Here is a 26,878-nt window from a genome sequence, read left to right on the forward strand (position 1 = left end):
ATGAAAGCTGAACTGGAGTTTGAAAAAAATAAATTCTATGAAGTTGAACAGAAGCAGAAGTGTATTAGTTTAGCAGCTTTTTTTAATGCTGACATTCTGGGTGAAAGATGTCTGCTTAAAGTTACTGCACTGCTCAGTGTTTTTAAACACTAAAACTATTATTTCCAGGTAGTTTAGCAACCAAATGTAGCAAATGTAACACCTCATTTTAAGGTATTTCAAATTGTCCTTCTGCTTTATTTTTATATAAGATAAGCTGTAATAGACTAAAACATTAGTAATTGTTTACATTTTCTCAAATTATTCTTGTTCAAATGTAATCGACACAAAACCTCCCACCATCTATGAAACTTCACAAGGCTAACTTGGCCAGCTACACCACGTCTAAGCATCCCCAAAATATCACAAGGCATCAGAAGCCAACCTCATGCCAACATAACCAGCAAAAATCGTTAATCAAAAAATGTTTTAACTGTGCAGCCAATTTGGGACAACGGTGAAATCTTTAAAGCAAGGACAAAAATATCAGAAGAAGAGTTGACACATATCTGCTCCATTGCATTCACATTCTGCATGCTGTCTCACATACCAGATTAATCCTCAGTGCTATCAATACTTTTCGTGAATGTAGAATACAATGAAATGAGATAAAATAGAATAGACTAAGATCTATGTGAAAATTTATTTAATTATTCAACAGTGGGGAAATCAGGTGTACCAGCAAAGTAAAAGGTAAATGGAAACATTTGGTTAATCACAAAAGTAAAAAATAAATAAATAAAATTTAAATAAGGGAAGGTACGTTGAAGTATTCACTTTCCTTGTAGTCATATCAGATTATTAGTGTTGTATTGATAAATGAGGGGGTGAAATGAATAAAACAATTGCATTTATTAATTGAAAGCTGTCATTGTAGTGATCAACCATATGGCGCCCTTTGCCCTTTTGGCTTCATGTTTCAGACACATTTTTTTTTTCTATATATGTGGAAAACATAATATTAAAATATCAAAAACATTTAAATGGAGAGGAACATTTTATTCAGTGGCTCTTTTGCCCACTTTACAGCACATGCTGTTGAATCGTTGAAATATTTTGTAGTCCTAAACGCCCAGCCCGATCCAAAAAGAATCCTACCACCACACCCCTGTGGGAAGCTTGGGCATGGCTGGAGCACCTTTTGGCAGGGGCTTAAAAGCTAAAAAAAAGGGGGCAGGCCACCTAAATTTAGCTTTGGTGGCAGGAAACAGAAATGAACTGCCCAGAGAGGTGGCATTGGGAACAAACACCGCTTCGCTAGCGCCACCCCTGGTAGGCATTTGTCTCACATGGCACTTTTATGGATCTTAAGAATTAAACAGGGTTGACGGAGCACAGAAAGCCGGAGAAGCTAGGTGAGTGTGGGAGGAAGGGGGCAGTCGTGTTTGTCTGGAACAGTTTGTGCCTTCTTGGTCTTTGTAGGGTCTTGTCAGGCTGGTGTTGGACAGCTGCTTTGTAATCCAACACCCACATTGGCTGTTGGAGGATGTGGACCTATACTGTACTCTTCTGCTTTTTGCAACAAATCTCTTTCAGCTTACTGGTTATTTTTTGAGGTATATTATTAAGTTTACCATTATTTGCTGGTTTGTTTAAGTCCTCTCTAAGCCAAGCTTTGTGCACATTGATGTTTCTGCTCACTGTTTTGTCTGATGTTAATCTTGCTCTTATGAGATTTTAGAGTGTGAATCTTTATGTGAAACTTTCGTACATGAAGTTTTGTTAATTAGCCTTGTGGGAGCCAGCCAAACCCATCCCAACCTGTGTGTGGTTTATTTCCTTCTTTCTTTAAAACAAAGTCATGTACTTAAGACCCATTAAAACGCTGTAAACATATCAGTCCTACTCCTTCAATCTTCTTAGTTTATGACAACATTGCTATGAAGTTTTGTATCATCAATAAAAATTTTAAAAAGTGTTTATGGTGTAATGTAAACTTGTATGCACCTTTTCTAAGACAATTCTTCATAGTTTGTTGCAGTTGCAGCAACATGTCTTTGGGGTTTGTTTCTACCACTTTTGCATATCTGGAAAGTTTTTTTTTGTCTAGATAGCTTCAGATAATGAGAAGGAGATCATCAGTTAACAGCAGTTTGCACGTCTTGCTAAAGATTCTCAATTGGATTTAGGTTTAATCTTTGACTAGAGCAGCATCCTGCAGCTCCAGTGCCACATGTGGTTGTTTAGACCCCCTGCAACGTCTCTTAACATTGGCTAAAATTATATTAACAACAAACTAATGTCCTATAATAAGAAATACCAGTCATGGAGGCTATAGTGGGTTTTAAAAATAATATTTGAATTGAATTTTGACAACAGAATGTGAAACTTTTCATGTTTTTCCTTATTTTAAACAACCAAAACACAAATAAAATATTGATTGTTTGAAATCCGACAAATTTCCTTTGCCAGATATATATCTAAAAAAGTTTGTCTTTATTTAAAGTTCATGTAATATTTTTGGCTCTAACAACCTTTTCTTAGCCAGACTCGGGGTAAAATGGCGCTTTAATTTCTAAAGGTTGCAGACCCCTGGACCAGGGATTTCCAGCATGAACTCCCTTTTATCTAGACTGGTGTTTCTCAACCTCTGTAAGCTGCCACACAACTGAAGGAATGCTTAACAGGCTTCCGCTGCACTCGATGGTTAAAGAGGAGGTCATGCAGTCGGATGTATTACAGCCAGTTGCATCTTAAACATGCAGGGCTGTCTTCTTTTCCGTCTCCAGTGGTGTGTTGTATTTCCACATCTGTCTTGCATCTTCATTAGGTTTTCTTACAGTTTTGCCTGGTTTTAAGATCCGCTCCTTCAAGTCTGACAAGTTTTCTCTCTTGAAGTCACCCTCTAAGGTCAGATTTTGTCATGTCAACAACTAATAATAATAATTTTTTCCACCTGAGCTACAGATCTGTTGAGCTACTCCAGAGTTAGGACGCCCCACTTGGCTGCTTCTCTGATTGATGCTTATCTTGTTCTTGACCTCATAGAGGTCGTTGCAGATCAGCCATGATTTAAACTGAGATTGATTTACATTTAGGTGGACTCCATTTCCATGAGGTGACATTTGAAGGCAAGATTATTGATTATTTGGCACTACCATACTAAATGAAAAACAAACAAAAAACGTGCTATATTTTTATTAAACATGTTTTCTTCTTCCATTTCACATTTACATACCACCTTGACGTGTTCTGTCACATGAAAGTATAATATGCGTTCCAGTTTGTGGTCGTACCGAGACAAAAATCACTGCATTCCAGCTGATTAGACAGTCAAACAATAAGCCCTCGTTATTGCTGCCATCCCTGCTGTCGTCTTCGATCTTTTGCTCTCTGCTGAGAATCGCAGTAACACTCTACATGCAGCAGCCCTAGCTGTAAATCTGGCTGAAACTGAGTCATTAACTGAGATAATGATCTCTTTTGTGGCTTCAAATAAAGAGTTGCTTTAATTTCTCAGTTCGCACATTTTTACAAGCCCCCCTTGTGTCATCTTGCCACTCCTTTCATTATTTCACAATTCTGTTGTTTCTCTGGTGGAACATATCCATCTGGATTTAATTGTGTTTGGTCTCATTTGTGTGTGTGTGTGCATGTTGTCAGGAAAGAGCTTAGACAACAGCTCACTTAAGGCGCAGTCCAGCACAAGTTCCCAGCCTGATAGCACTCAGGGCTCCTCAGCAGCTGTGCACTGTAAGTCAGCATGGTCGGCCAATTTCAGCCTGTAACATGCAAACATCCATACATCCTACCAGAGGCTGGCAAATGTGTTCTTTTATTTTTGGAATTGTGTTTCCCATTTGGCCCTTGCATGTATTAAAACATTCATCTGCTGCTGTTGAGCAAAACTAAATCCTAGAGGCTCCCTGAGTTCTGCAGAGGGACGTCAGCTGCATCTTTATATTTGACTCATTTACTAACAGCATTGAGAATGGAATAGAAAAATAAAATGCTTCAAATTTCTTACATTTTCTGCAGTCAACCCTTCTTTTCAAAGAATATCTCTTTGGCTCCACCGTATGGATGTAAATAAAATAACATTAGTGCTCCTTAATTCTAGTTCGGTGTTACTGTTATTTTTCTGTACATTTTAAGGTAATAATAACTGCTCACAATGAGGAAGTTTGCCAATATTTTGGGTTACCATGGATGTTCCTCCCTTCCCAAACTCAGCTGCTGCGAAGTTCGCTGACCTGCTGGGCTCTGTGCGTAGGGGCTCAGGGCCCATTACCGACGGAGAAGGTAGATCCAGCACTCCGCCTCCCGCTGCCCTCTCCGCCCCCTCCCCTCCACACACCCCCGCTGTCCCAATGCAGAGTAAGTGGGCAGAAGCCAAACCAGACTCACCAGTAAATGACCTCTAAATGAGGGCTGTATTTAATCAGCTGGCATCTGCTTTTCCTCTGATACCGTGCCAAGATCCTGCATAATGAGAAGCTTGGACAGATTACTGAACAGGGTCATAAAGGATGCAAAAATGGGAATCTAGGAAAGACAGTCCTGATATGTCCTATAAAAGGACAACAGACTCTGCTGCTGTGAAATTATTTTCTACAGCTTAAAAAGAAAATAACAAATTCCAAATAAAATGTAACAAATGCTACAGTGGTGCTCAATGCAGTTCTGAGAGGAAGAAACCTGGTCTAATTTGACAGTATATGAAAAGAATAACTAAAGAATTATAGTTAAACCCAAAAAGGAGCAAAAAAACAAGAACTAAGTGGAAAAACACAGCTCTTTGATAAAAAAAACAAGAAGAAATCCCAAAATATTGAAAAAGATGATCAACTCAGGATTAGTTACAGTAAGAGAAACATAAAAAAAGATGAAAAAGGAACTTTAAATATCCTCATTTTGGATGTATTTCCCCTTTATATGAAATAAATGGGACTTTTATTACATCAGCTACATCCTGTTCATTTCGAAAGCAAAACAGAAAAAAAGCAACTGTTATTGATCATCTCGATCCTCAAAAAATGCTACAAAAAACGTATCGATATTAAAAAATGTTCTTCAGTTTACATGTGAAGTTTCTGCCTCTAAAGGGCTCTCTAATCTCTTCATAAATGGCATCAAATTCATCTTTTTTTGTATTAAAAACAATATAAATATAGGACAAATAAATGCAAATTTCATTGTAACCAATAATTAGTATTTGGAAGACTCATTGTTAGTAAATGAAGAATCAGTTTACAACAAAAACTAATTGGATATTTTATGATATAATAAAATCATAATGAAATCTGCCCATTGCTTCATTTCTCTCCTCTTTTTTACTGTTTTCCTCCAAATTTATTGTTTCTAATCTGTTTTATATTCATCCACCCTGGACCGCCCCCCCCTCAGTGTCTCGGCTCACAGACTTGGTTAGCAGTGTTCGCAGGGCGCCGCCGCCCGCTGCACCTGAAGGCGACACAGCTCCCAGCACCAAGCCAGCCCCTCCACCTTCACACACCACTCCTCCACCTCCCCCTCACCACCCCTCCAGTCCTTCCTTATCATCCTCCCAGAGTGAGTACTAAGCCCAACGCCGCCCGTGTTGCTGCATGGTAGCCAGCCAGGAGACCTGACCTAACGACTTCAGCGTGGGGTTGCGTGTTCTCTGGATGAACAGAAGCATGTTCTTCAGGGTAGAGTACATCCTGTTGATCTAAATATAGCTGGTTTGCTTTGTGCTATTAAACCTCGCTGCTGCTCTGCAGGTAGGTTATCTAACTGTAGATGCATCTGTGTTTTGGCTGGTGGGTTTGACTCGTCACCAAATGAAAAAGTTGACATTCCTTGTGGAGATGTTGGAGAAGTGTGTCTGTGTGCTCACTAAATAAAGTACGCTCTTCAGGATCAACATCTAGAAGCTGGTGAGGTTTGCTCTTGTTTGAGTTGTTTTTTTCTTGATTCTATGAAACAAACTGTCTATGATCTGATTTATTCTGCCTTCCATGGAGTCATGGCTGCCTTTACCAGAGGATGTGTTTGGTTGTATTTCATTTGTCAGGCTAACTTCTCTCCACCAGTCCAGCTCCTGTTTGGTTATTTTTAATGAACACATCTTCCATCTGTTCTTTGCAGCACGCAAACAAGAAATCATCAAGATCACTGAACAGCTGATCGAGGCCATCAACAATGGAGACTTTGATGCATACGCGTGAGTTGTATGCCTTTTTTATGTTGTGCATTAGTTGTATTATTTGGAATTTGAAACAAGCCCTGCTGTTTTTGTTTGTTTTGATTTTTTTTTTTTTTATTCAGTAAGATCTGCGACCCTGGACTTACTTCGTTTGAACCCGAGGCTTTGGGAAACCTAGTGGAGGGGATGGATTTCCACAGATTCTACTTTGAGAATCGTAAGATGTCAATAATGGTTTCCTTCTGCTCTTCTTCGCTATTATGGTGCTTAAAGACACAAAGACGTAGCTATATTCACCTCATTGGGCCTACTTTCTCTGTTTTACCAAAGCAGAAGCTTCTTTAGAAAGCATTTAAAGATAAAAAAAGGTTTACCCATATCTTTCAGATCTAAATTATATCTGTAGGTGGATATATGACATGAGAATTTAGTGGATTTCATGTAATAGACCAACAAAAGGTAATGTGCTAAAAAAAAAAAAAAGTTGCATGAATTTGAACATATAATAGAATCATAAAAATAATTGCTTACATTTTAATTCTGCTTCCAGTCTTTTCCAATTATCTTTTGCTGCATTTAGAGCTGCAAGGTTTTTGATCGTAAAAAAAAGTTCAGGTTTAGTCAGATTGAATGGAGCAAGTTTTGACCCAAATATCAGCTCCATTTGAGATACAATATATGATTTTTCAGGGCAATTGACATCACACATATCGATGCTCAACTATGTAACTTGAGAGGATAAGCGCTGTTGGTGAATGAGTCATGTGACCCAGAGTGCCACTTGATGGCAATCTAAGGTCCCCTTAAACCAAACAATCAGAATAGACATATAGTTGGTTCTCAGATGTAAGAGTCAGATTGCAAAACATGGGGAATACTGTTAATTTTTGCCAGTTTCTTTCAGAGGCACTAAAACCTGGAAGTTACAGTTCTAGAGCCCATTGTGGCTCCAAATTACACTGTTTCTTTAATAAGTGTTTCTAAATATACTAAGTTAGATTTATTACTGGATTTTGAGTGTACCATTCCAGCATAGGAATATGCTTTAATCATATATAATTAACTATTCTATTGTGGCTCTCGTTGTATATTTAGTTTTGTGTTACACCTTGTGAGTGAATCTCTGCTTAAAGTCTATTTCAGCCCCAGTAGCTTCATCTCCAATATTCCTTGATTTTTCTCCAACCATCTTCCCATCAACTCTGAGTTTTAATATCCTTGATGATGAGAGGGATTCCTGCTGCATGATCAGGCAACCAATATGTTTTCCTTTAGGGATGGTTTCATCAGAAAAGTTTACAGATTAATTCAATTCAGTTTATTTAAATAGTGCCAATTCACAACACGTCATCTCAAGGCACTTTGCAGTTCACCAGACCATATAGTCAAATTGATTCAAAGTTTTCTATCTAAGGAAAACCAGTTGATTGCATCGACTCAAATGCAATCCCTAAGCATGCTTAGTGTGAGGGATGATTTTTTTTCAGTACAAATGGGCCCCCATGTCTTTGGCTTTGCAGGGGGCACATCACTAGCACTATTGGCAGCCATGCTTCTGTTAACAGCTAGCTTGTAGGCCATCTGGATTGGGAACCAGGGAACTGGGAATATTCATTTCAATACAGAAACCCCATTTCTTCTAATACAACCGCATCTAAATAAACTCGCCATTCCACTCCCTCACCGGTGTCGTGCGTAGGTAGTTATCCCCACCAGAATTTGTATCCCCTCGCTGGGAGCACACACAGAGTAGGAGCTGATCAAGTTCGCTCCGCCTCAATTCCACTACGCCAGAAAATGTTAAGCCCTGCAGTTCCAAACGAACAGATGATTGTATTCCTTTCTTGATAACAAACTTCTCACTCACCTGTAGTTATGTCATTTTCTGTATCGGGTGACGCTGTCACTTGCAAAAACTGCAGCTACAGAAACCCCAGAGAGCCAAAAATGCACTATTTAGGAAAAAAAAGAAGAAAAAAAATCTACTTTAATTTTCCTTTTAGGCCTAGTACAGCTTGTATGTTTTTCTACCAAAAAGCTGCATTTTGGGCCCTTTCCACCAGTCATGAGGCTAAAGCTTTTAGAAGTTGCTACATGACTTGTGGCAGATTTTAAGAATCTGAGTCCTGGTAGGTTTGCAGTTGTTATATAGCTTTTGGAACGGAAATAGAGAGCATTAAGGTTTGTTGTTCTGATACAAAAACTAGTAAAAGTTAAAAAAGGGTATGAATTATTTTCCAGGACACTCTATATCTGTTTTTATTGCCCAGCGCTTTTTCTGTTGATTTTACCCTAAGATAAATAAAAGTATCCTACTGATTACTAATTTATATATTTATTTGTTTTTCAGTTTTGGCTAAGAACAACAAGCCCATCCATACTACCATCCTGAACCCCCACGTCCACCTGATAGGGGAGGACGCCGCCTGCATCGCGTATATCCGGTTGACTCAGTTTGTTGACAACCAGGGCCGGCCGCGCTCCAGCCAGTCGGAGGAGACTCGTGTCTGGCATCGTAGAGACAGCAAGTGGCAGAACATCCACTTCCACTGCTCAGGCGCGCCAGCTGCGCCTCTCCAGTGAGGTAAGAGCCACCCAACTGGGAAACATGGCCACAGATGGTGCTCCTCCCAGAGCAGAGTTTCTAAGTAACACAGGAGAAAAAAAACTTCTATAAGGCCGATAAATAAATGTATTTCTTTATTATAGTATCTTCGCATTATATAAGACAAATCAAAAGTTTTTCATTTTAGTGAATATTAGAGAAAAAAAACAAGCTAAGAAAATATAAAAAAAAAAGGAAGTTTTTTGGGGGCTTTTTTTTGTTTTTTGTTTTTTTACAAAAGGCCGGATCAGATCAGAGAGGACAGAAGAGGACACAACACCCGGACAGGGATAGATAGTAGCAGAAGTAGGATCTGCTGTGAAGTCCTTGTTTAACTTAAGAAAAAAATTGCAAGATCTATTTTCAGTCTCATCAAAGCAAGAAAGGAAAACTGAGTAATGTTTCAAAAGCCCAGTCATATTTGTATAATTCTTAATGAACAGGTTAGAATATTCATTATTTAAATTAAATTAACTGGAAAGACACCAGGTAAAAAAAACAACAAAAAAAAACAACAAAAATATGAAGGAATTAAGTCTTAATGTTTACCAGCCTCTCTTTATTAGTCATCTGAGGTCCGTTTCACAAAGTAGGTTTACCGAAAGCTCTAAGTTGTCTAAGTTTCACAAAGAGTTTATTCAACCTCTGTTTCAGTTGCTGTAGTGACATTTTCCCCACAGCTAACCTGGTCAGTAGCAGGTTTTCTTCAGTTTCCTCTGTCTCCGTTCTCCTTACCGCCAATCACGCAGTTTTATTTCCGGACTTAGTCAGATTTTTGTTGTAGTTTTGGGCATAAAAAAACATATATATCTTAGACTTGGTCTGTAAGACACATTAGGTTTTAAAAACAAACACTACATGTCCATTTGACAAGGATCTTATTAAAGAATGATCAGCACTTTTTCACAGAGAATTTAAAATTTATAGGGAGAGGATTTTACAACTCAGTTGACCGGGCATGAGATCACTTGTTTTCGGTTTGTTGAATATGAGCGAGATGCAGATTGTTCTATTTTTATTTATTTATATTTACAGTACATGAAGGACTGCTGAAATTATTTTCAGATTATACGTAAATAAAGTTGTTAATTCTGCGGAGGAAAAATAATTATTTTAGGGTTAGGAGTAGGATTCCCTCGATGATAACAACCTAATGAGCCCACTGGCACAATCTGAAGCCATTCTATTGGACCGATAGCTACTTATAACAGCCATTTATTGGGATTATAACATTAGAAGCGTGGCTGCAAACAGCCACTTTACTGTATAAAAGAAAACTGAATCAACATGAGGAGGGATCCATGAGATGATCAACAGGTTCTATGTATCAGAACAATATTATTAGACTTCATTTTCATCACCTGCCAGGAGATTTCACCTTATTGATCCACTACCATTATCCATAATATTTTTAAGGTAATAATGAGTGTGGCAAGCCGTTTTGATATATACTAGTTTTACTGAATTTGTATTCCTGATATCTAAAAAAAATATATTTTTCTATGTCTAAATAACCCATTTTAAACAAAATGACATTTTCCACATCTAGAATAAACATTCTGGACGTCTATAAATTACTTTCAGATCTCCATATTCCCAATATTACTGGTCAGTATTTGTATTATTTTAATTATGAAAAAAAAATTCAGATATAAATACATTTTCAGCCAAGCTGATAAATGTCGGAACGGCCACTTAAAATGTGTAAACATTTCTAATTCTTACTAGTATAATTTTGTTTTTTTACTTACTAAAATTCTGTTTCTGCTAAAAAAAAAAACATAATTTAGAAAATATATTATTACAGTTCAGTCTAGAAGTGTTAATTTGATCAGGAAGAATCTTATTTTAGTGATCTATAAACGGAACAACAGAGAGGAGTGCTTTCAATAAATGTGAAAACAGCGTGCCATAGACCACATCATATAAACTTACGCATTAACTTGAGCATCAATATTCTCCTGTGCCACCTCCCTCTCCTTTGTAGCTGTAGTGCTGTTTCTCTGTCTTTTAAAAACATTCTCATTTTATCTGTTTGCATTCCTGCATTAAAATCTCTAATTCCATTGGCATGAAACAGGCACTTCCTGTTGTCTGTTGTCATGGTGACTCGTTGAATCGGTGCTCCAATGATAATGGCTTTTCATACATGTTGTGCATGCACTTAACTCTGAGTGGACCCAGTTAAAATTGATTTAACTAATTGATAGCAGCCGTTGTGAAACTGAACACTCAGAGTTCCCGACTTTAGACTAGATCAATTTAGAATTACAGATTTGAATCTGAATTTGTTAAACCTGCTTCTTGAAACTGACCCCTGATCTCTTTTGGGGTTTTAACGCTGCAGTTGTGTCTGTCAGGAACGATCTGCTAGAGAGAGGAGGAGGAGGAAGGGATGAAGGAACACATCCAGTGTTGATTTGGAGGACATGGCTCATCACGCCTCAACAAATCAATCCCTCTCTCACTGGACTCCATCCCCCAGCATGCACCTCTACTTCAACAACTATGACCCCGCCTCTGTCAGCATCCACAAAGTGAGCCTCTGACATCATCCGACACCGGCTTCACATCGCTCAGCATCTCTACTCCTCTAGCCTTCCTCGTCTTCATCTTCCTCTCTCCGGCTCACTGGGTGTTTGATTCGGTGTGACTCCTCTTTCGTGCGGTTTCTTTCCCACTCCCACAATATTTTTTGTGACACCATCCCTCTTGTCCTCCTTTGAATCTTCACCTGTGTGACATAAACACTGCACTGGAAATACAGTATGTAAAGTTTTAAGTCAAATCTATAATTATCATTACTATATTATGATTATTATTGTTACACATTTGCAACTGTATATGTAATTTGTATAACTCAGATTTCTTGATGCCAGTGGTTTTTAGAGGTAAAGGACTTTTTCTTTTGTTTTATCTTTTTAAGTAAGCATGTTTTATCTCCCATAATAACAGTGGCTGTTTTTGTTTTACTGTGGCTGTTCTGTTGAAAAGGGTTATTGGGCCGTTTTTATAATTTAGCTCTGCGACGTTAGCTGTAATACTGCGGCGGAAGTTTCTGTTGTTTTTTAGCATTTTTATTTTTTAATCATGAAGTCTTTGTTGTTGCCTGGTGGAAGGGGTGTTTCAAAATGCAGGCTATGATTTTACAGCTGGGGTGTGAAGTTAACACAGACTCATCACAGGTATGGGTTTTATTTAGTTTAGGTTGAAACTCTTTAATTTAAAAATTTTATTTCCCTGTCTAATGTATCCAAAGAAACTTAGTTTGATTTGATTACTGTGGATTTTCTCTTAAGGCATACAGGGTTAACATTTTTCATAGACTCAAATTGGAACATGCAGCCCGAATACCTTTTAGTAAATGTCCCTAATATTGTTTACATTGATTAAAAGTTTTCCCGCCTCATGGATGTAGGTGCAGTTACAAACAACAAATTATTTGCATTAGATCATATAAAATAAAGACCACAAAAGCAGTGATTCAGGAGTGCGTTTTACAGGGCTGAAGTAAAAGTAAAAGGGTATTTGCAGAAGTAATTCCTGCTGTATGGGATGAAAAACAACATATACAGTTAGTCGCAGTAAAACTTCAGCCAATAGTTATGTCTAGGAAAGAGAGACAGAGGTAACCAGTGAAAGACAGGACCCAGTTGATCCTCTATAGAAGGAGAACATGTTGACAGCAGCAGCCTGCGCGTCCCTCCAGGAATGTGTCACAGTTGAACAGAATGCCTCATGTTCCTACTATGAAGAGAACAAAGCCAGGAGAGAACAAAGTTAACCTGAAATGACTACAGATAATTGAAAATTGGAGATTAGTAGGAGAATGTAGCCGAGTGAGGATTATGTGGTCATTATGTCCTCCAGCAGTCTAAGCCTATTCATTATACCTTTTAAAACTCAAGGTACCTTTCCTAAACCTAAATAAAGGAAAGGTTTATGTTAGGAAGACGTGGAGCAATAGATACTGGCATATGATAGAGCTTGATTACTGTGTTTCTGTGGAAGAGGAAGCTAATGAAGAGAAGCTAAAATAGAAGAATATGATCCCTTGCCGCAGTTCTTTGGTGTTCTGGTAGCCTCAGGTTGAGGGCAGGCTGCAGCCATAGTGTTTCCTCTGCTGTCTTAACCAGTTCTTTCATCTTAGGGTGACCTAAGGAATGTTTCCTCAGACACCGGCAAAGGACATGCTTATACCCTTAAAACTTAGAGCTAAGGAACAACTATTTGAACAAACTGTTTCAGAATCAATGGTTTCAAAATTATTTGAAAACACTTTCCTTAAATATGATCCAGAATCTAAAGTTTTATTTTATAGACCTACGATAAATTCCTTAGACTTCCTAGATGATCTTATCATTGCAAAATAGTCGTTTTTCAAAAAGAAATTGTTAGTCCCACCCTTAAATTGATCCTTATAACTGATCCGAGGTTAAGAAACCATAAAACTCGTTTGAACTGATATGTTGTCTATTTGTATTGACTGGCTGTGTGTATAAAATAAAATCCAAACATGTTTTTAAGTCAAACACAGGTCTGAACTGATGAGCGCAAGTAAACATTAGACCAGACTTGAACAGATGTGTTTGTGAGCACGGTCATGCAAAGTAGGGACGTAGCATTTACAGTCCACTCCGGGTAACTGAGCACAATCTAAGGAACCTGCTGCTCTTCCTCAGCTGCAGTGTTTGTGGCAGGAGAAAGTCTTTGCTGAAGCCTGAAGCACATAAACGGAGCAGGAAAGTTTCTTTCCCATCTTGTTCTAACCTGAACTCAGGAGCTCTGATTCATGTCTTAAAAATGCATAAAGATGGACAACCTGAAGCAGTGGTGTAAAAATACACAAGCGGAGCATACAGTCTGCGGCTTTTCCCAATAATATAACTACCGGTATCATAAGTAAGGTGTCATGTTAGGAGGAAATGCTGCTGATAAACTTCCTCTGTTTATAGTTGGACCTAAAGCTCGATGACTCATCTTAACCTGCTTGGTGCTTTTTATTCTCTGATCAGGCAGGGAGGCTCTGTCAGTGTCTCCAGTCGTTGCTTAGAGACAGATGAACACCTTCGTTAAGCTCAGCCCTCTTTCTTAAAAAGTTATTTTTAACCCTGCTACAGGTGCACTGCTGAATAGAACTCAACAGCAAGTTCTTATTGTTTAATTGAAAGTAGCAGAAAAACTTCAGAGCTCTGACTGTCTGACCTTGTTGGTGTGAGACCTTTCCAATCTCTGAAGCCTTAGAGCAGAATGTCGGGGCTACTGCTGTTTTTTTCTCCAAATGAAGCACATTCAAAAACGTAGACTCCTACCTGCAGCAGTGATGAATCATGAAGGTTGTGTTTGCTTGGTGCTGCAGCCATGTTGGTCTTTTAATACAGTGTGCAATATGTTTGTATGAGTGTGTAGATTTATAGCTTTCTTTAAAACCCTGGGAGGGATTTCTGGAGGAGTTTATGAGAGATGGAAGGCGAGGGTCTTCATCCCAGGACATTTTTTTTATACTTTTTTTTTATGGTTTTACTTAATTTGGTTTGGTTTGTGTACAGTGTTATTAGCCTTTTATAGCATAAAGTGCTTGTGCCAGAGGCAGCAGAGTAGAACAGATGGTCTTTGCAGCCCTGAAAACTGATTATTTGTTTTAGTGGAGGTGCAACTCTGGATCAGCTCCACTGTTTTTCGTCCACCATCGGCTGCCTTCGCGTTTTGTCTCACCGCTCGGTCTGAACACGAAACTCAGAGAGACCCAGCAGTTGGTTTGGTGAACAGTCCTAAGGTTTTTATTTATTTTGAGTATTTATTTATTTATTTTAGTAGATGTTTTTATTGTGCTTTATATTTCCTTATTCATTTGTTTTCCTATTCTGCAAGTCTTGCTTTTGTGCAAAAAGGAAACGTGTTCCATGTAAAACCTGCTCTTAAAGTGACGCACAGCGCAGCAAATCTGGCCAACATGCAGTGAGGCAGTACAATGGAGTGCCAAAGGTTCCACAATGTAATAGAGATTTTTTTTTTTTTTTTATAATAAAATTCAAGAAATGTACATGTATTCAGAATTATTCCATAAATAACTAATCCTATAAAAATTAAAATGTATAATTATGCCATAGAATAAATTTTAGTGTCGGTACGTAACATTAAAATTAGAAATGATTGTTGGTATTTCTGAAAATATATACTTTTATCAAAATTGATAGATTTATTTAATTGAATATCAATACATTATTTTTTTAATAGCTAAAAGACATATATAACTAATTCAGTTATTTTCCTTTTGAATTGTGGCACATGTGGATCTCCATAGTGTTTAATTGTTTTCTTTTTTTTTTAATAAATTGTATGTGGGACGCTTTAGAATTCATATTGTACAGGATTGTATTTTGTGTAAAATGTCCCTCAGATGCTTCATCAACACTTTCTTTATAAGATGGTGAATTTTGTCAGACGAAGCCTTTTTTCACCACTGAGAGTTTGTATTGTACTCATGTCTCATCCAGTGAGGATGTCCATGTCTACTTTAACATGTTTTAATACTAAGAGGTCACTGTCCGAACATGACTCCTACCCTTCTCCAGATAAAAAGAAGAAATAGCAGCATGTACAGTACAAAGGTGATGTTCTCCTGTTCTTCTTAGTGTGTTTCTAGCCTTGAAAATCAATATAATAAGACTCATATTTAAAATGAGGGAGTACACAGTATTATAGCACTGCCACTAGCAGCGTAGCTTTCATCTTTGTGCATGACAGTCAAAAAGACTTTGGATTTTATTTTATTTTGTTTTTTTTGGTGTTTTTATTTGAGTTCTTGTTTTCTACTGAATGCTGGTAAACCTGATCTTTCTCTATTTTCTCAGCTTTTTAAGTGCATATAACTATTTTTGTCTCCAGATGATATAATCAAGAAGATTGATATGGTAAGGATTATTATATTCATGACTGGCACTAAGGATGACTATGATGAAGTGGACGTTGATGATGATGATGTGTTGATACTTTTGCATGCTTCTCTATGGGTTCTCAGTGTTGTCAGTGCAGCTTCTGTCTCCTGGAGGGAGGAGGTCCAGTCGCAACAGGTTAAGCACAGCTTGACCTTTTATTTTTTTGACAAACATGCTTTAAGTCCAGAAACTGGATCAGATAGACGATCCCGTTCATTACAGCAACAGCAATAATTGTAAACCAAACCTAAATTGTTTTTGTACTGTTTTGCTGAGATCAGCCTGAGCTTCATCTACCATTTCCTCCCCGAAATACTGTCATCTTCTTCCTGCAGCAGAGACTAAGTTGTTCTGACAACACTTACGGTAGCTGGTTTCTCTTCCTAGGGAGTCTTTCTCTCTTTTTTTCCCCTGCTTCCTCTGTTTCTAACCTTTTTCAATCGTTTCTCAGCAATCAGCTCTTTCTAGTTTCCCTTTGTCTCTTTTTGTCAGTTTGACTTTCTTCTGTATAATATTACTCCTCTAGTTCTGATGCCTCAGATTATTGCTCTGTTCTCTTACGTGCTACACGTGTTTCTCTAACTTCAAGAAAATGTGTTAAGGTGTTATCAATAAAATGACAGTTTAAATAAAATATTCAGTGTCTTTGGTTTGTTTTTAATCAATGCACTGCAGAATAGATGCTTAATACTTGCTTTATTAAAATGATTATCTGTAACCGGTATACATGAGCACGCTGGAACAAAACATGACTTAAAATGTGATGAACGGTTGTTAAATCTTTTGGTGTTCTCACAAATAAAAATTTAGACTTTTAACATACAAATTAGGAAAAAATAAATCCAGATAAACAGGAAATATATATAAGAAAAATATTGTTTCTAAAAATTAAGCGTGAGATTTAGATTATAATGTATATTTGAATTACTAAAAAGATAGAAAAACATGAAGATATAAGCTGTTCTTTAAAAGATTACATGGCGAAAAACATTTTACACAGTATAGTAAAGAATCAGTAACAACATAACAGCTCATTCATTAATACTTCACCCCATTTTCCACAGCAAAACATTAAAAATAAAAATGAAACAACATCCTAGCTTTGAACCGATCATGGTTCACCCCTTATAATGGTTGAACTGATCATCGTTGAATCAAATCTGTTTGTCACACAATCAAACATCCTGTCTTCTGGTGCTCTTATTGTGAGTTTATTCAAATAGCATCAGGAACTTATTGATACCAGCATCCAGTGGTGTAAAAAAAGTACTTGTAGTATTACACTATCAGTGCTGTAGTTATGAAATACTGCAGTGGGTCGTTGTTCTCTTTGAGCAGTGAACATGTATGCAGTTTCTGTAGGATATTGGGATTAACAGGGTGGAAATGAACTGGTAAATTATTTTATATTGACTAAAGCTATCTTAGTATAATCTTTTGATGGTTTTCAACCTTTATGTGAGGAAAGATATGAATTTGTCTTTATGAAAGATGTATATCCTCCATATCTTCATGCTAAAGCAAACCAAGACGTTCTGTGTTACGATTCTCTACAAAGAAATTTTAAATTGCTTAGACGTAAATCAGATGATAGGTCAAATTAAACCATTTCCTTATATAGACAATTTTAAGATGTATATATGGACTGTATGTAAGAAGGAATCATTACTTTATTACAAATACATATAACAATTTTATTAAAAGAAATGGAAAATGCTTAATAGAGTTTATGAAGATCAAATGACACAGGATAAGTCGTTTGTATCCTCTAGTGCTACGCACTTTGCAGGCCTTGGTCACATGATCTCAGGGTTTTAAAAGCGTTGTTTAAGCTGTATAGATGAAAACTTTAATTTGACCAATAATAGACAAAGAGAAAATCACTCGTAATTTATGATTTTTCAGTTTTAGCGACTTTTTACACTTTGCTTTACAATATGCCTTTTTTTTTTTTTTTTTTTGCTCTGGTGGGCCAGATAAATTTATTACTTTATACAATTTTCACACATATGATGCAAGGTCAGACGTTATAGAAAAGCAGTTAAAGTCTGATGCATTGTACAAACCTTTTTTTTTTTCAGTGTTAAAAATATGTCTCTCTAGTTTTATGCTTTAGTAACTTTTAGGCTTCATAAAATCCACATAAAAAAGGTTAAAGTTTTGTTTCTGTCTCATTTACAATATCTCAAAGACCATCTGAATTAAATCCACTACCGTGGAAAAAACTAAACAGGTCAGTTGAATCTCACCGACATTTTAGTTTTACATATTTTAATTTCTGCCATTTTGGCATCACAAGTCTCTCCAACACTGAAATATGGGAGGAGTTTCTCAGTGAAAGTGTCTCTATAGCTGTAGATGTGAGACATGTTTTCACAGTTATAAAAGGACACCAACCCTCTTTTGTAATCCAGATTAACTTGAATCCTCTGGAGACCTTTGTTTACTGAAACTGCCTTACTGTCACCATCAGTGTATTTTCCATTTTCATAACACAAACACCAGATTCCATTTTCAGGTGTAACATCTCTCTCTCCGCTCCTGTCGACTGATTCTTTAACCAAACCCACATACCAGTCAGGATGGTCTCCCACCTCCACCTCCCAGCTGTGTTTCCCTGAGCTGAAACCTTCAGAGCCAAAAACCTCAATATATTTGTTCCTCTCTGGATTTTCAGGAAGATGCTCCCATGTGTCTACATTTCTCATGCTGGTCAGATCATCAGACAGATGGAGCCATCCATTAGCAGTGTTTGGGTCCAGAATGACAGGATAGAACTGGACCTTCTCCTTCATCTTCTCCCAGACTCTGTAGGACAGGTTGCCCAGATGTTTGGCCACATCTATCAGAGCTCCTGAGAGCAGCTGTGGATCTGACAGTGAGCTCTGGGCTCTGGCTCTGCTCTGAGTGGCTTTATAGCTGCTGAGGAACAACAGGTTGTTTTTCTGCAGGTCTTCTTCAACAGCAGAGATACTGTCTGACAGAGAGGAGATCTGCTCCTGAATCCTCTTCATCTCTATGCTGATAGTCTTCCTCTTCTGCTCCTCTTCCTCCCTCAGAGCTGCCAGTCTAGACTCCTCTTCCTCTTTCAGGAACTGGTGGAGCTTGTTAGACTCTGCTCTGATCTGTCTCTCTGTGGACAAAAGCTGCTCCTTGGAGTGTTGAAGCATATCATCATATGTTTTCTCCACTTCTTTGTATTTGTCCTTCTTTTCCTGCAGAGGCTTTAAGTCAGATTTCAGCTGCTCCTTCAGTTCACTGACTGCTTGTTCTAGAGGAACCACTTTGTGACTCTGGTGGAGAGAAAACTCACAGACAGGACACACAGCTCTCTTCTCATTTTTACAGAACCAATAAGGAACATCGGCATGTTTCACACACACCACCTCCTCTTTCTTATATTTCTTTTCCGTTTCAGTTGAAGCTTCATTTTGCTTCTCAGCAAACAAATCAGCAAGTTCTCTGAGGGAGAAGTTAATGGATGGATCTTTCTTTGACGATCGCTTACAGATGGGACAGTTCCTGTTTTCAGTTTGTTCCCAGAATTCCTTCAGGCAGCTTGAACAGAAGCTGTGGTTGCAGCTCAGAGACACAGGATCTCTGAAAGTCTCTGAACACACATGGCAGCTCAGGAAAGTTTCCAAAATAGCTCTGTCTGCCATTAAAAAATCTTTTATTCTTCCAGGCAGCACCCTTCCTTCCAGTTCTTCTTTAGTGCGCTCCTCCTGTAGAGATGTGGGACTTTCCTTTAAGCTGTGTTCTTCTTTAGCAAACCAAGCATTTCAGTTTCGTTTATTCTGTTCTGGGTGGAGCCGATGGTTATAAAAATCTATTCTGCCAAATTGCCACTAGATGATGCAATTTCATCTTTTTTTTTTATCATTTTGAAAAAACAGTAACTCTTACAATAGGATATTTTAAATCTTTGGCATTTGCAGCACAGTGTGGCAGCTGTTGTTTTAGGGACCTATATATAAAGTTGATTTAAAGTTATAATTGTATTGTATAATTTAACATTTGGATATTTTACTCATCTTGAAGTTAATGGTCTCTTTTCAGTTTTCCATCAAAATCGAGATATTTCTACTGTATTTTTTTTTTTCAGGTTTTCTTTCATAGCTCAGTAGTTTAAATGTGTATGATGGACATATACAAATATTAACTGTTGATAGTTGCTACATAGAATCCAGTTAAGTTTCCAGAATATCTGAAATGATTAAATTCAATTTGGTTTTATTTATAATGTGCCAATCCACAACACATCAGCTCAAAGTACTCTACAGAGACAACTCAGTCTGATCATAGTCTGACTGGTTATTTTTTATCTAAATAAACCCTGCTGACTGTATTGAGTCATTGACTTTGCAGGACCCTTTCCTCCTGGATGAGCATGTGGCTGCAGTCAACAGCTTGAGTTGTTTGGTTGGCTCTTCAGCAATCCCTCAATCCAAGCATGCATGCAGCAAAAGTGGAGAGTAAAGATTCTCTTACCAGAAATAAACCTCCAGCAGAACTAGGCCCAGTCTGAGGAGCCATCTGTTGAGACTGAGTGGGGTTCAGTCAGAAAGAAACAGACATACAAGAATATAACAGAATACAACAGAATAGAATTCAACTTTATTGTCATTAAATTGTCACAAATGCAAAGCCACAAAATTCACACTCTGCATTTAACCCATCCCCTTGGGGAGCAGTGGGCTGCCATTGTGCATTGCCCATACAAAAATAAACAAAGACACACAGATCCATTAATTATTTCTCTCTTAGAAAAGTTAACATTAAATCAGTTCACTATGTCTCTATCTGGAAAAAAACATCTACTGTAAGCAGGTGAATTCTGAGTCAGCTTTTTACTGCTACTGTAAGTTGCAGCTCATTCACTATCTGGAAGCTGTACAAAATGAAATTTTGTTTTCTATACACTCTGATTATACAAAATGACAATAAATGTTGTGTAAGTCTAAGCTTTCACGTCAAAAAGGATAGAAGTGAACACATACAGCTAGTTACGGTAAAGACTGAGCCTTTCAACATGTCTGGGAGAGAAACAGGACTAAGCATTAAAAAACAGGCCCAAATCTATTATGTGACAGCAGCAGCCCAGCTGATCCCTCCATCCAGGATGGGGTCACAGCTAAACAGCAACAGACCAGATAAACCTACCGTGATTAGAAAAAGCAGAGAGAAAATACAATTAGAAGATGATCTAACAAATAACACAAACTTGAAAATTAGAGAAAGTAGAATGCAATAGAGTGAGGAAAGTCCTCACGTGGCTGTGGCTGGAAATACCTTCATTAGAGCATACAGGAGTCGGTCTGACAAAAAACTCCCACTGAAATTTTATACAGAAATCCTCTGTTTGCCTTTTGGTTTCAGACACCTTATCCAAGACGTATCCAGGTTTCATAGTAGTTCTGCAGCAGCTTCCTTCTTCAATCAAGGCAAAACTTCATTAAAATGGTCAACTATAGAGATGTAATTTGACGTATCAGGTCCACATTAAAAGGAAACAAGCCTTACTGGTTTATAAAAGCTTGAAGAAAAAACAATTTTTGGGAGAAGATTCTCCAGTACAAGCATTATTTATATTCAGTGCCACCTGGATGCTGCACTCAGCTGGTGGTTACATTTATTCATTTGTGTTAGTACTGCCCTGCATGTTACACATAAATATTGTGGGCAAAGTGCTTAAATATAAGCACTTTGCTTAAATTGCTTAATTTGCTTAATTTGCTTAAATAAATTACCTGTATTAATGTACAACTGAAACACACCATCAGTGGCACATGGACTGTCAGTGCAACATGTGATGTGAATTAGTCAAAATAATGGAGCAGTAATCATTTGTTTTACCAGTGATGTTAATTATGACCTTAAAAAGGGGGAATTGGGTCCAGTGTTAAAATTGGGGGCGGGGGGGCATGTACACTTATGCACAGAAATTCATTTTGATCCATTTAGAAATATTTTATTGACAAAAGACAATTAAGACCAAACAGAAGATTAAAGCGCAGCACAACATAGATCTGCAGAAGCTACAACAGGAAGTGATGCAATGATGATTAGTGCAACATGACTATGGCTTCATAAAGAGCCAGTGTTGGATAATGCATATAAATGCTAAACAAAGAGAAAATCCAATGAGATAATTAAAATTACCTGAATAGAGAGATTGTTCGTTAAATAAGAATATCCAGTCAGCTGACATGACTACAAAAATAAAGTTCTTACATGATAATGATATTTATCAATATCAGTCAATAATATTCAGAATTATCCAACTCTTTTGCTATTTGATCTCAGACTTCAGTTATTCTGAATGTTTCCACAGTCTTTATTCCACCAGTTTCATTATGAACTTTAAACTAAAGCTGGACTTCCTTGTTGGATTGAAACCCACCAAATTTATATTTTCATATCAACCAAAAATATAATTTGATTTCAAATTAACATTTTTTTCATTCAAAAGGGTTTCTTTTCAAGCAAGCAACAGAAATAGCAGAAAACCATTTTTATAGTCGTATAAATCATTTGGAGGCAAACATTTCCCAGCAGATATACTGCAGTAACAATTTATTTATGTTTTCCTATCCAAATAAAACTTTATATATTAAAAAATGGAACAATGGAGGAAATAAAGTCTGTTCAGGTAGACGTAATGATTCAAACTCTTTACGATTAAACACGATTTACTTCTTGTTATGATTAAGCAATTAAACAGTAATAATTTGGTGTTGGTTGCAGTAATGTTTGGTTTATACTCCATAGGCCATCTACTTTTACTGTAAAGTTTGCCCATTTTATTTGGTCATAATTTCCATTATTCTTGTGTTAAAAATATTTACAAGATTGTTTTTTTTCACAATCATAATCATACTCATACTCATTTTCAACGTTTCCATGGGGATGTTGTCCATCCCCATGGAAACCTCACCTATCAGCAGCAAGAGGCTTTCTTTGAAATGTTCCATATTTCTGCTCAGAGACAGTCGGACCAAATGGAGTACATTGACCTGCTGCCAGGTTATTAGTCCTTCTTAATAGAGACTAAATGAATATAATATCATAAAAAACAAACAGGATCAATGAATGATTTTTGATCTTCTCTGTCCTTAATAACTTATATCAGATTGATCTAATCAGCATCTAAGCGACATTTATTTTGACCTCAGATGTTTTGGCATCACCAGCTGCTCCTATACTAAAATACGGGAAGAGCTTTTCAGTGAAAGTGTCTCTGTAAGTGTAGATGAGGCTCATGTCTTCAGGGTCATAGAAGGACACCCCCCCTCTGTCATAGTCCAGGGTCAGTCTGATTCTCTGGAGACTTTGCTTCACTGAGAGAGGCTGACCATCACCGTTAGCATATTCTCCATCATCATGCCATAAACACCAAACCCCGTATTCTGATGAAGCACATTTATATTTTTTTCTGTTAACAGATTCTTTAACCAAACCTACCAGCCAAACAGGATGGTCTCCCACCTCCACCTCCCAGCTGTGCTGTCCAGAGCTGAAGCCATCAGAACCAAAGACCTCAATATATTTGGTGTTTCTCTCTGGATTATCAGGAACCTCCTGCTTTGTGTCTCGATGTCTCACACAGGTCAGATCATCAGACAGATGGAGCCATCCATTAGCAGTGTTTGGGTCCAGAATGACAGGATAGAACTGGACCTTCTCCTTCATCTTCTCCCAGACTCTGAAGGACAGGTTGCCCAGATGTTTGGCCACATCTATCAGAGCTCCTGAGAGCAGCTGTGGATCTGACAGTGAGCTCTGGGCTCTGGCTCTGCTCTGAGTGGCTTTATAGCTGCTGAGGAACAACAGGTTGTTTTTCTGCAGGTCTTCTTCAACAGCAGAGATACTGTCTGACAGAGAGGAGATCTGCTCCTGAACCCTCTTCATCTCTATGCTGATAGTCTTCCTCTTCTGCTCCTCTTCCTCCCTCAGAGCTGCCAGTCTAGACTCCTCTTCCTCTTTCAGGAACTGGTGGAGCTTTTTGAACTCTGCTCTGATCTGTCTCTCTGTGGAAAACAGCTGCTCCTTTGAGTGTTGAAGCATATCATCATATGTTTTCTCCACTTCTTTGTATTTGTCCTTCTTTTCCTGCAGAGGCTTTAAGTCAGATTTCAGCTGCTCCTTCAGTTCACTGACTGCTTGTTCTAGAGGAACCACTTTGTGACTCTGATGGAGAGAAAACTCACAGACAGGACAAACTGCTCTCTGATCGTCTTTACAGAAGGATTTAGGGTCTTCTTGGTGTTCACTGCACACCACTATCAACTGATTTTCTCCTTTCTCCGTCTCTGATGGTCCAGATACCTGCCGTTCAGTAAAAGAATCAGCCAGGTTCTTCAGAATCATATTCACTAGTGGAAATTCATTGGAAGATTTTCTTTCACAGGTGGGACAGTTCGTGTTTTCAGTTTGTCCCCAGAATTCCTTCAGGCAGCTTGAACAGAAGCTGTGGTTGCAGCTCAGAGACACTGGATCTCTGAAAGTCTCTGAACACACACGGCAGCTCAGGAAAGTTTCCAAAATAGCTATTTTGTCCATTTTTATAGTATTATTATATTATAATAATTTATTTTTATTTATTATAATAATAAAAGGTTTCAATCTGCCTGATTTTTACATTTATGCTGGTGTTCTATCAGTTGATGAAAACAGAGAAATGTTGAAGTCTTTCTTTCTTGATGGTCAGAAAGATGCTGCTTCATGAGGGGCTGGTTGGATGTCTCCAGAGATGGTCTCCGTGGCGATAATTTTCCTCAGCTGCTCATCCGTCTGTGTCAACAAGTGGTATTTTATTGCTGGCCAGTAGCTCTGTCTGTGAGCTTATTCAGTCTTTATCTTCTAAAAAACACAAACATACTTAATGTTTTAAAGACCTATCTGATATACTACTAGAAATAAAGGTTTAACCTTCAACAGGGTCTTTGGTCAAGGATTAAATTAACATTGACGTTTATACATGTGAAGCAAGTTAATTCATTTTAACCTTTCCCTGAAAGATCTCCTTTTCATGAAGTCAGGCATTAATCAGACATAAGAACATAAACAAGATTTTGCTCACAAAAGATGAAGGTATGTTTTTTCAAAAGGTCTATTTTATCGATGTTTTACAAATGTCAAATACTGACACAAACCCTCACAGGGTGATGATTCTTATAAGGCTTCACAAAAAGTTTACTCTGGAGTCAGATTTAAGAGAAAGTCCAATTCAAGGAGATTAACAAGCAATTTCATGATGGTCAAATACCTTGACAGACATTATTTGTAAAATAAAAACCAGTTACCAGACATGACCTAACTACATTCTCCCAAACTGATATTTACCAATATTAGTAATTAACAGTTACACTCACAATATTCTTTCCCCTTGATTTTCTGGACTGCAGTCCTTCTAAACGTGTTCACTCGTTATCCTGCAGCTCGGCTCTTTTGTCATATTCAGAATGAACTTTACACTTAACAGAATTTCCTTGTTAGATTATAACCAATGAAAATGTATTTTCTTATCAACAAACAGCACCGTTTGATTAACCATTAACTCAAACACTTCATTCATCCCCTATCATCCATGAGCAAGACTATTTTAGAGAAAGCAATAAATATAGCATTAACATGAAAACAATTCATGGTAAATAAACAGTAGGTACTGTAGGTATTTATCTTTCCTATTCTAATAAGTAATAATATACTTTCTCCCTTTTCATTCGTTTCCAGCATTAGTTTCACCTTAATATATACCTGTCATTGTTAGTATAAAATATTTGCCATAACTCAACATTAACTGTCTCTGTTGGGCCCTAAAAGGTGGTGCAGTGGTTAGTGCTGATACGCAGCATAAAGAAAGTCCCCTGAATCAAGTCTTCCAGCTTAAAATTGTGTTTCTTTTGGGTTTTAAAGTTTCTCCCCATAATAATACAAATCAGTCAATTGTTGTCTCCAAACTGTCCGATGCTCTGAGTTTGTCTATGCGTAATGTATGGATGTTATTGGTAAGATCATCCGAGTGAGGAAGAATCTCCAGCGGATCATTGTCCAGCTCGACTGCGATTATGCCACGATGCAAGGAGACCAATCCTGCCATAGGGAAGTCAGCTAATGGGGGTGCAAGGGGAAGCTCTTCCTCAAGCAACCACAGAGCTGTGAGCAAATGTGATGTGAGGTTTGATAGTCTAGTGTGCCATTCTACCTAGCAGGTAGACTATCTAAGATAACAGACAGAACAGGTTCCTAGCCTAACTCAGAGCTGTCTGTATGACTCACCTTTACCACAAAGACGACAGGACAGCCGCCCATGAGACACATGTGAACCCCACCGCGCTGAGCCATTACCCCGGCCAAGAGGTTATGGAACACTGGGTCTACCATTGCTCCATGAACAGTTTCTGATGAATTGTAGGAGTTCAGGCAATTTTGTCATTCCACAACAACAGTAGACAAGAGGTCTCTGACGATCATTAAAATGATCGTCAGAGACCTTGCCGAGTTCCATCAGTGTTGCCGTGTCCAAAAACGTGACTCTGAATCTCTCGCCCAAGATATTAAGCATTTTGATCTCAGTAACATGGAATCAACCAGTGATGTCTACCTCGCAGAGGTAAAGCTTTGTCTCCTAAGACCACTTCAAGAAGTGTATTGTGTTTATGGACAGCCTCCCTACATCAGAGAACGCCATTGTTCTTTTTGCCAGGCCTCAAGAAAGGAATATTCAGTGTTCCCTTTTAACAAGTAAAACATTGAAAAATTGGGTGTGTGCAAAATGATTCAGCCCCATTGATTAAATATTTTATAGCTGCACTCACAGCTGCAAGTCTCCGTCCCAGTCTCAGGTCTTTTGCAGACTTTTTAAGGCTTCAATAAACGCCAGATTTGTGCAGTATACGACTGAATGTTCTCCTATGGACAGAGTCTCCTACCTCAGCTCTAGATCTCTGCAGTTCATCTTGAGTGATCATGGGCCCATGGCTGCATCTCTGATAGTCTTTTCCTTATTTAACTGAAAGTTTAGAGGGACAGCTGAGTCTTTGTAGTTTTGCAGTGGTCTGATGCTTCTTCCAATTCAATATTATCGCTTGCCCAATGCTCCTTGGTTGGTTGTAACCAAATCTGGCTTTAAACTTCTCCACAACAGTATCTCGGACTTGCCTGGTG

General features: G+C 37.9%; 3 protein-coding genes across 52 annotated transcripts in view; 1 reads left to right on the forward strand and 2 right to left on the reverse strand.

Moving 5' to 3' along the window:
- The window catches only part of camk2b1 (calcium/calmodulin-dependent protein kinase (CaM kinase) II beta 1), a 92,035-nt gene extending 78,385 nt beyond the window's left edge, over positions 1 to 13,650 (forward strand). For 23 of the 50 annotated variants that reach the window (XM_038292929.1, XM_038292969.1, XM_038293001.1 and 20 more), the window contains 7 exons: positions 3,643 to 3,732; positions 4,213 to 4,356; positions 5,386 to 5,550; positions 6,109 to 6,184; positions 6,289 to 6,383; positions 8,517 to 8,750; positions 11,132 to 13,650. In XM_038292929.1, the coding sequence (XP_038148857.1) occupies positions 3,643 to 3,732; positions 4,213 to 4,356; positions 5,386 to 5,550; positions 6,109 to 6,184; positions 6,289 to 6,383; positions 8,517 to 8,749 (803 nt within the window). In that variant the 3' untranslated portion in view covers position 8,750; positions 11,132 to 13,650. Of the gene's footprint in view, positions 1 to 3,642; positions 3,733 to 4,212; positions 4,357 to 5,385; positions 5,551 to 6,108; positions 6,185 to 6,288; positions 6,384 to 8,516; positions 8,751 to 11,118 lie in introns of all 50 variants that reach the window. The other 27 variants (XM_038293256.1, XM_038293264.1, XM_038293132.1 and 24 more) reach the window with 3 other exon arrangements.
- A 2,738-nt stretch (positions 13,651 to 16,388) lies between these two features.
- LOC119788690 (nuclear factor 7, ovary-like) lies at positions 16,389 to 19,497 on the reverse strand. The gene has a single exon (XM_038293286.1). It carries the CDS (start codon positions 19,369 to 19,371, stop codon positions 17,944 to 17,946), a length of 1,428 nt encoding a protein of 475 aa, XP_038149214.1. The 5' UTR covers positions 19,372 to 19,497; the 3' UTR covers positions 16,389 to 17,943.
- Positions 19,498 to 22,644: 3,147 nt separating this feature from the next.
- Positions 22,645 to 25,164, reverse strand: LOC119788705 (nuclear factor 7, brain-like). The gene is made up of 2 exons (XM_038293306.1): positions 25,084 to 25,164; positions 22,645 to 24,571 (listed from the first exon to the last, which is right to left on the reverse strand). The coding sequence occupies exon 2, from the start codon at positions 24,269 to 24,271 to the stop codon at positions 22,859 to 22,861; it is 1,413 nt and encodes a 470-aa protein (XP_038149234.1). The 5' UTR covers positions 24,272 to 24,571; positions 25,084 to 25,164; the 3' UTR covers positions 22,645 to 22,858.
- Between the last annotated feature and the right edge of the window lie 1,714 nt (positions 25,165 to 26,878).

This window comes from Cyprinodon tularosa, unplaced genomic scaffold, assembly GCF_016077235.1.
Source record: "Cyprinodon tularosa strain WSP-4 unplaced genomic scaffold, ASM1607723v1 ctg109, whole genome shotgun sequence".
Classification (NCBI taxonomy): Eukaryota; Metazoa; Chordata; class Actinopteri; order Cyprinodontiformes; family Cyprinodontidae; genus Cyprinodon; species Cyprinodon tularosa.

Excerpts from the sequence above, each read along its gene's own strand:
- LOC119788690 (XM_038293286.1), bottom strand. The coding sequence starts at position 19,371 with ATGGCAGACAGAGCTATTTTGGAAACTTTCCTGAGCTGCCATGTGTGT.
- LOC119788705 (XM_038293306.1), bottom strand. The coding sequence starts at position 24,271 with ATGGACAAAATAGCTATTTTGGAAACTTTCCTGAGCTGCCGTGTGTGT.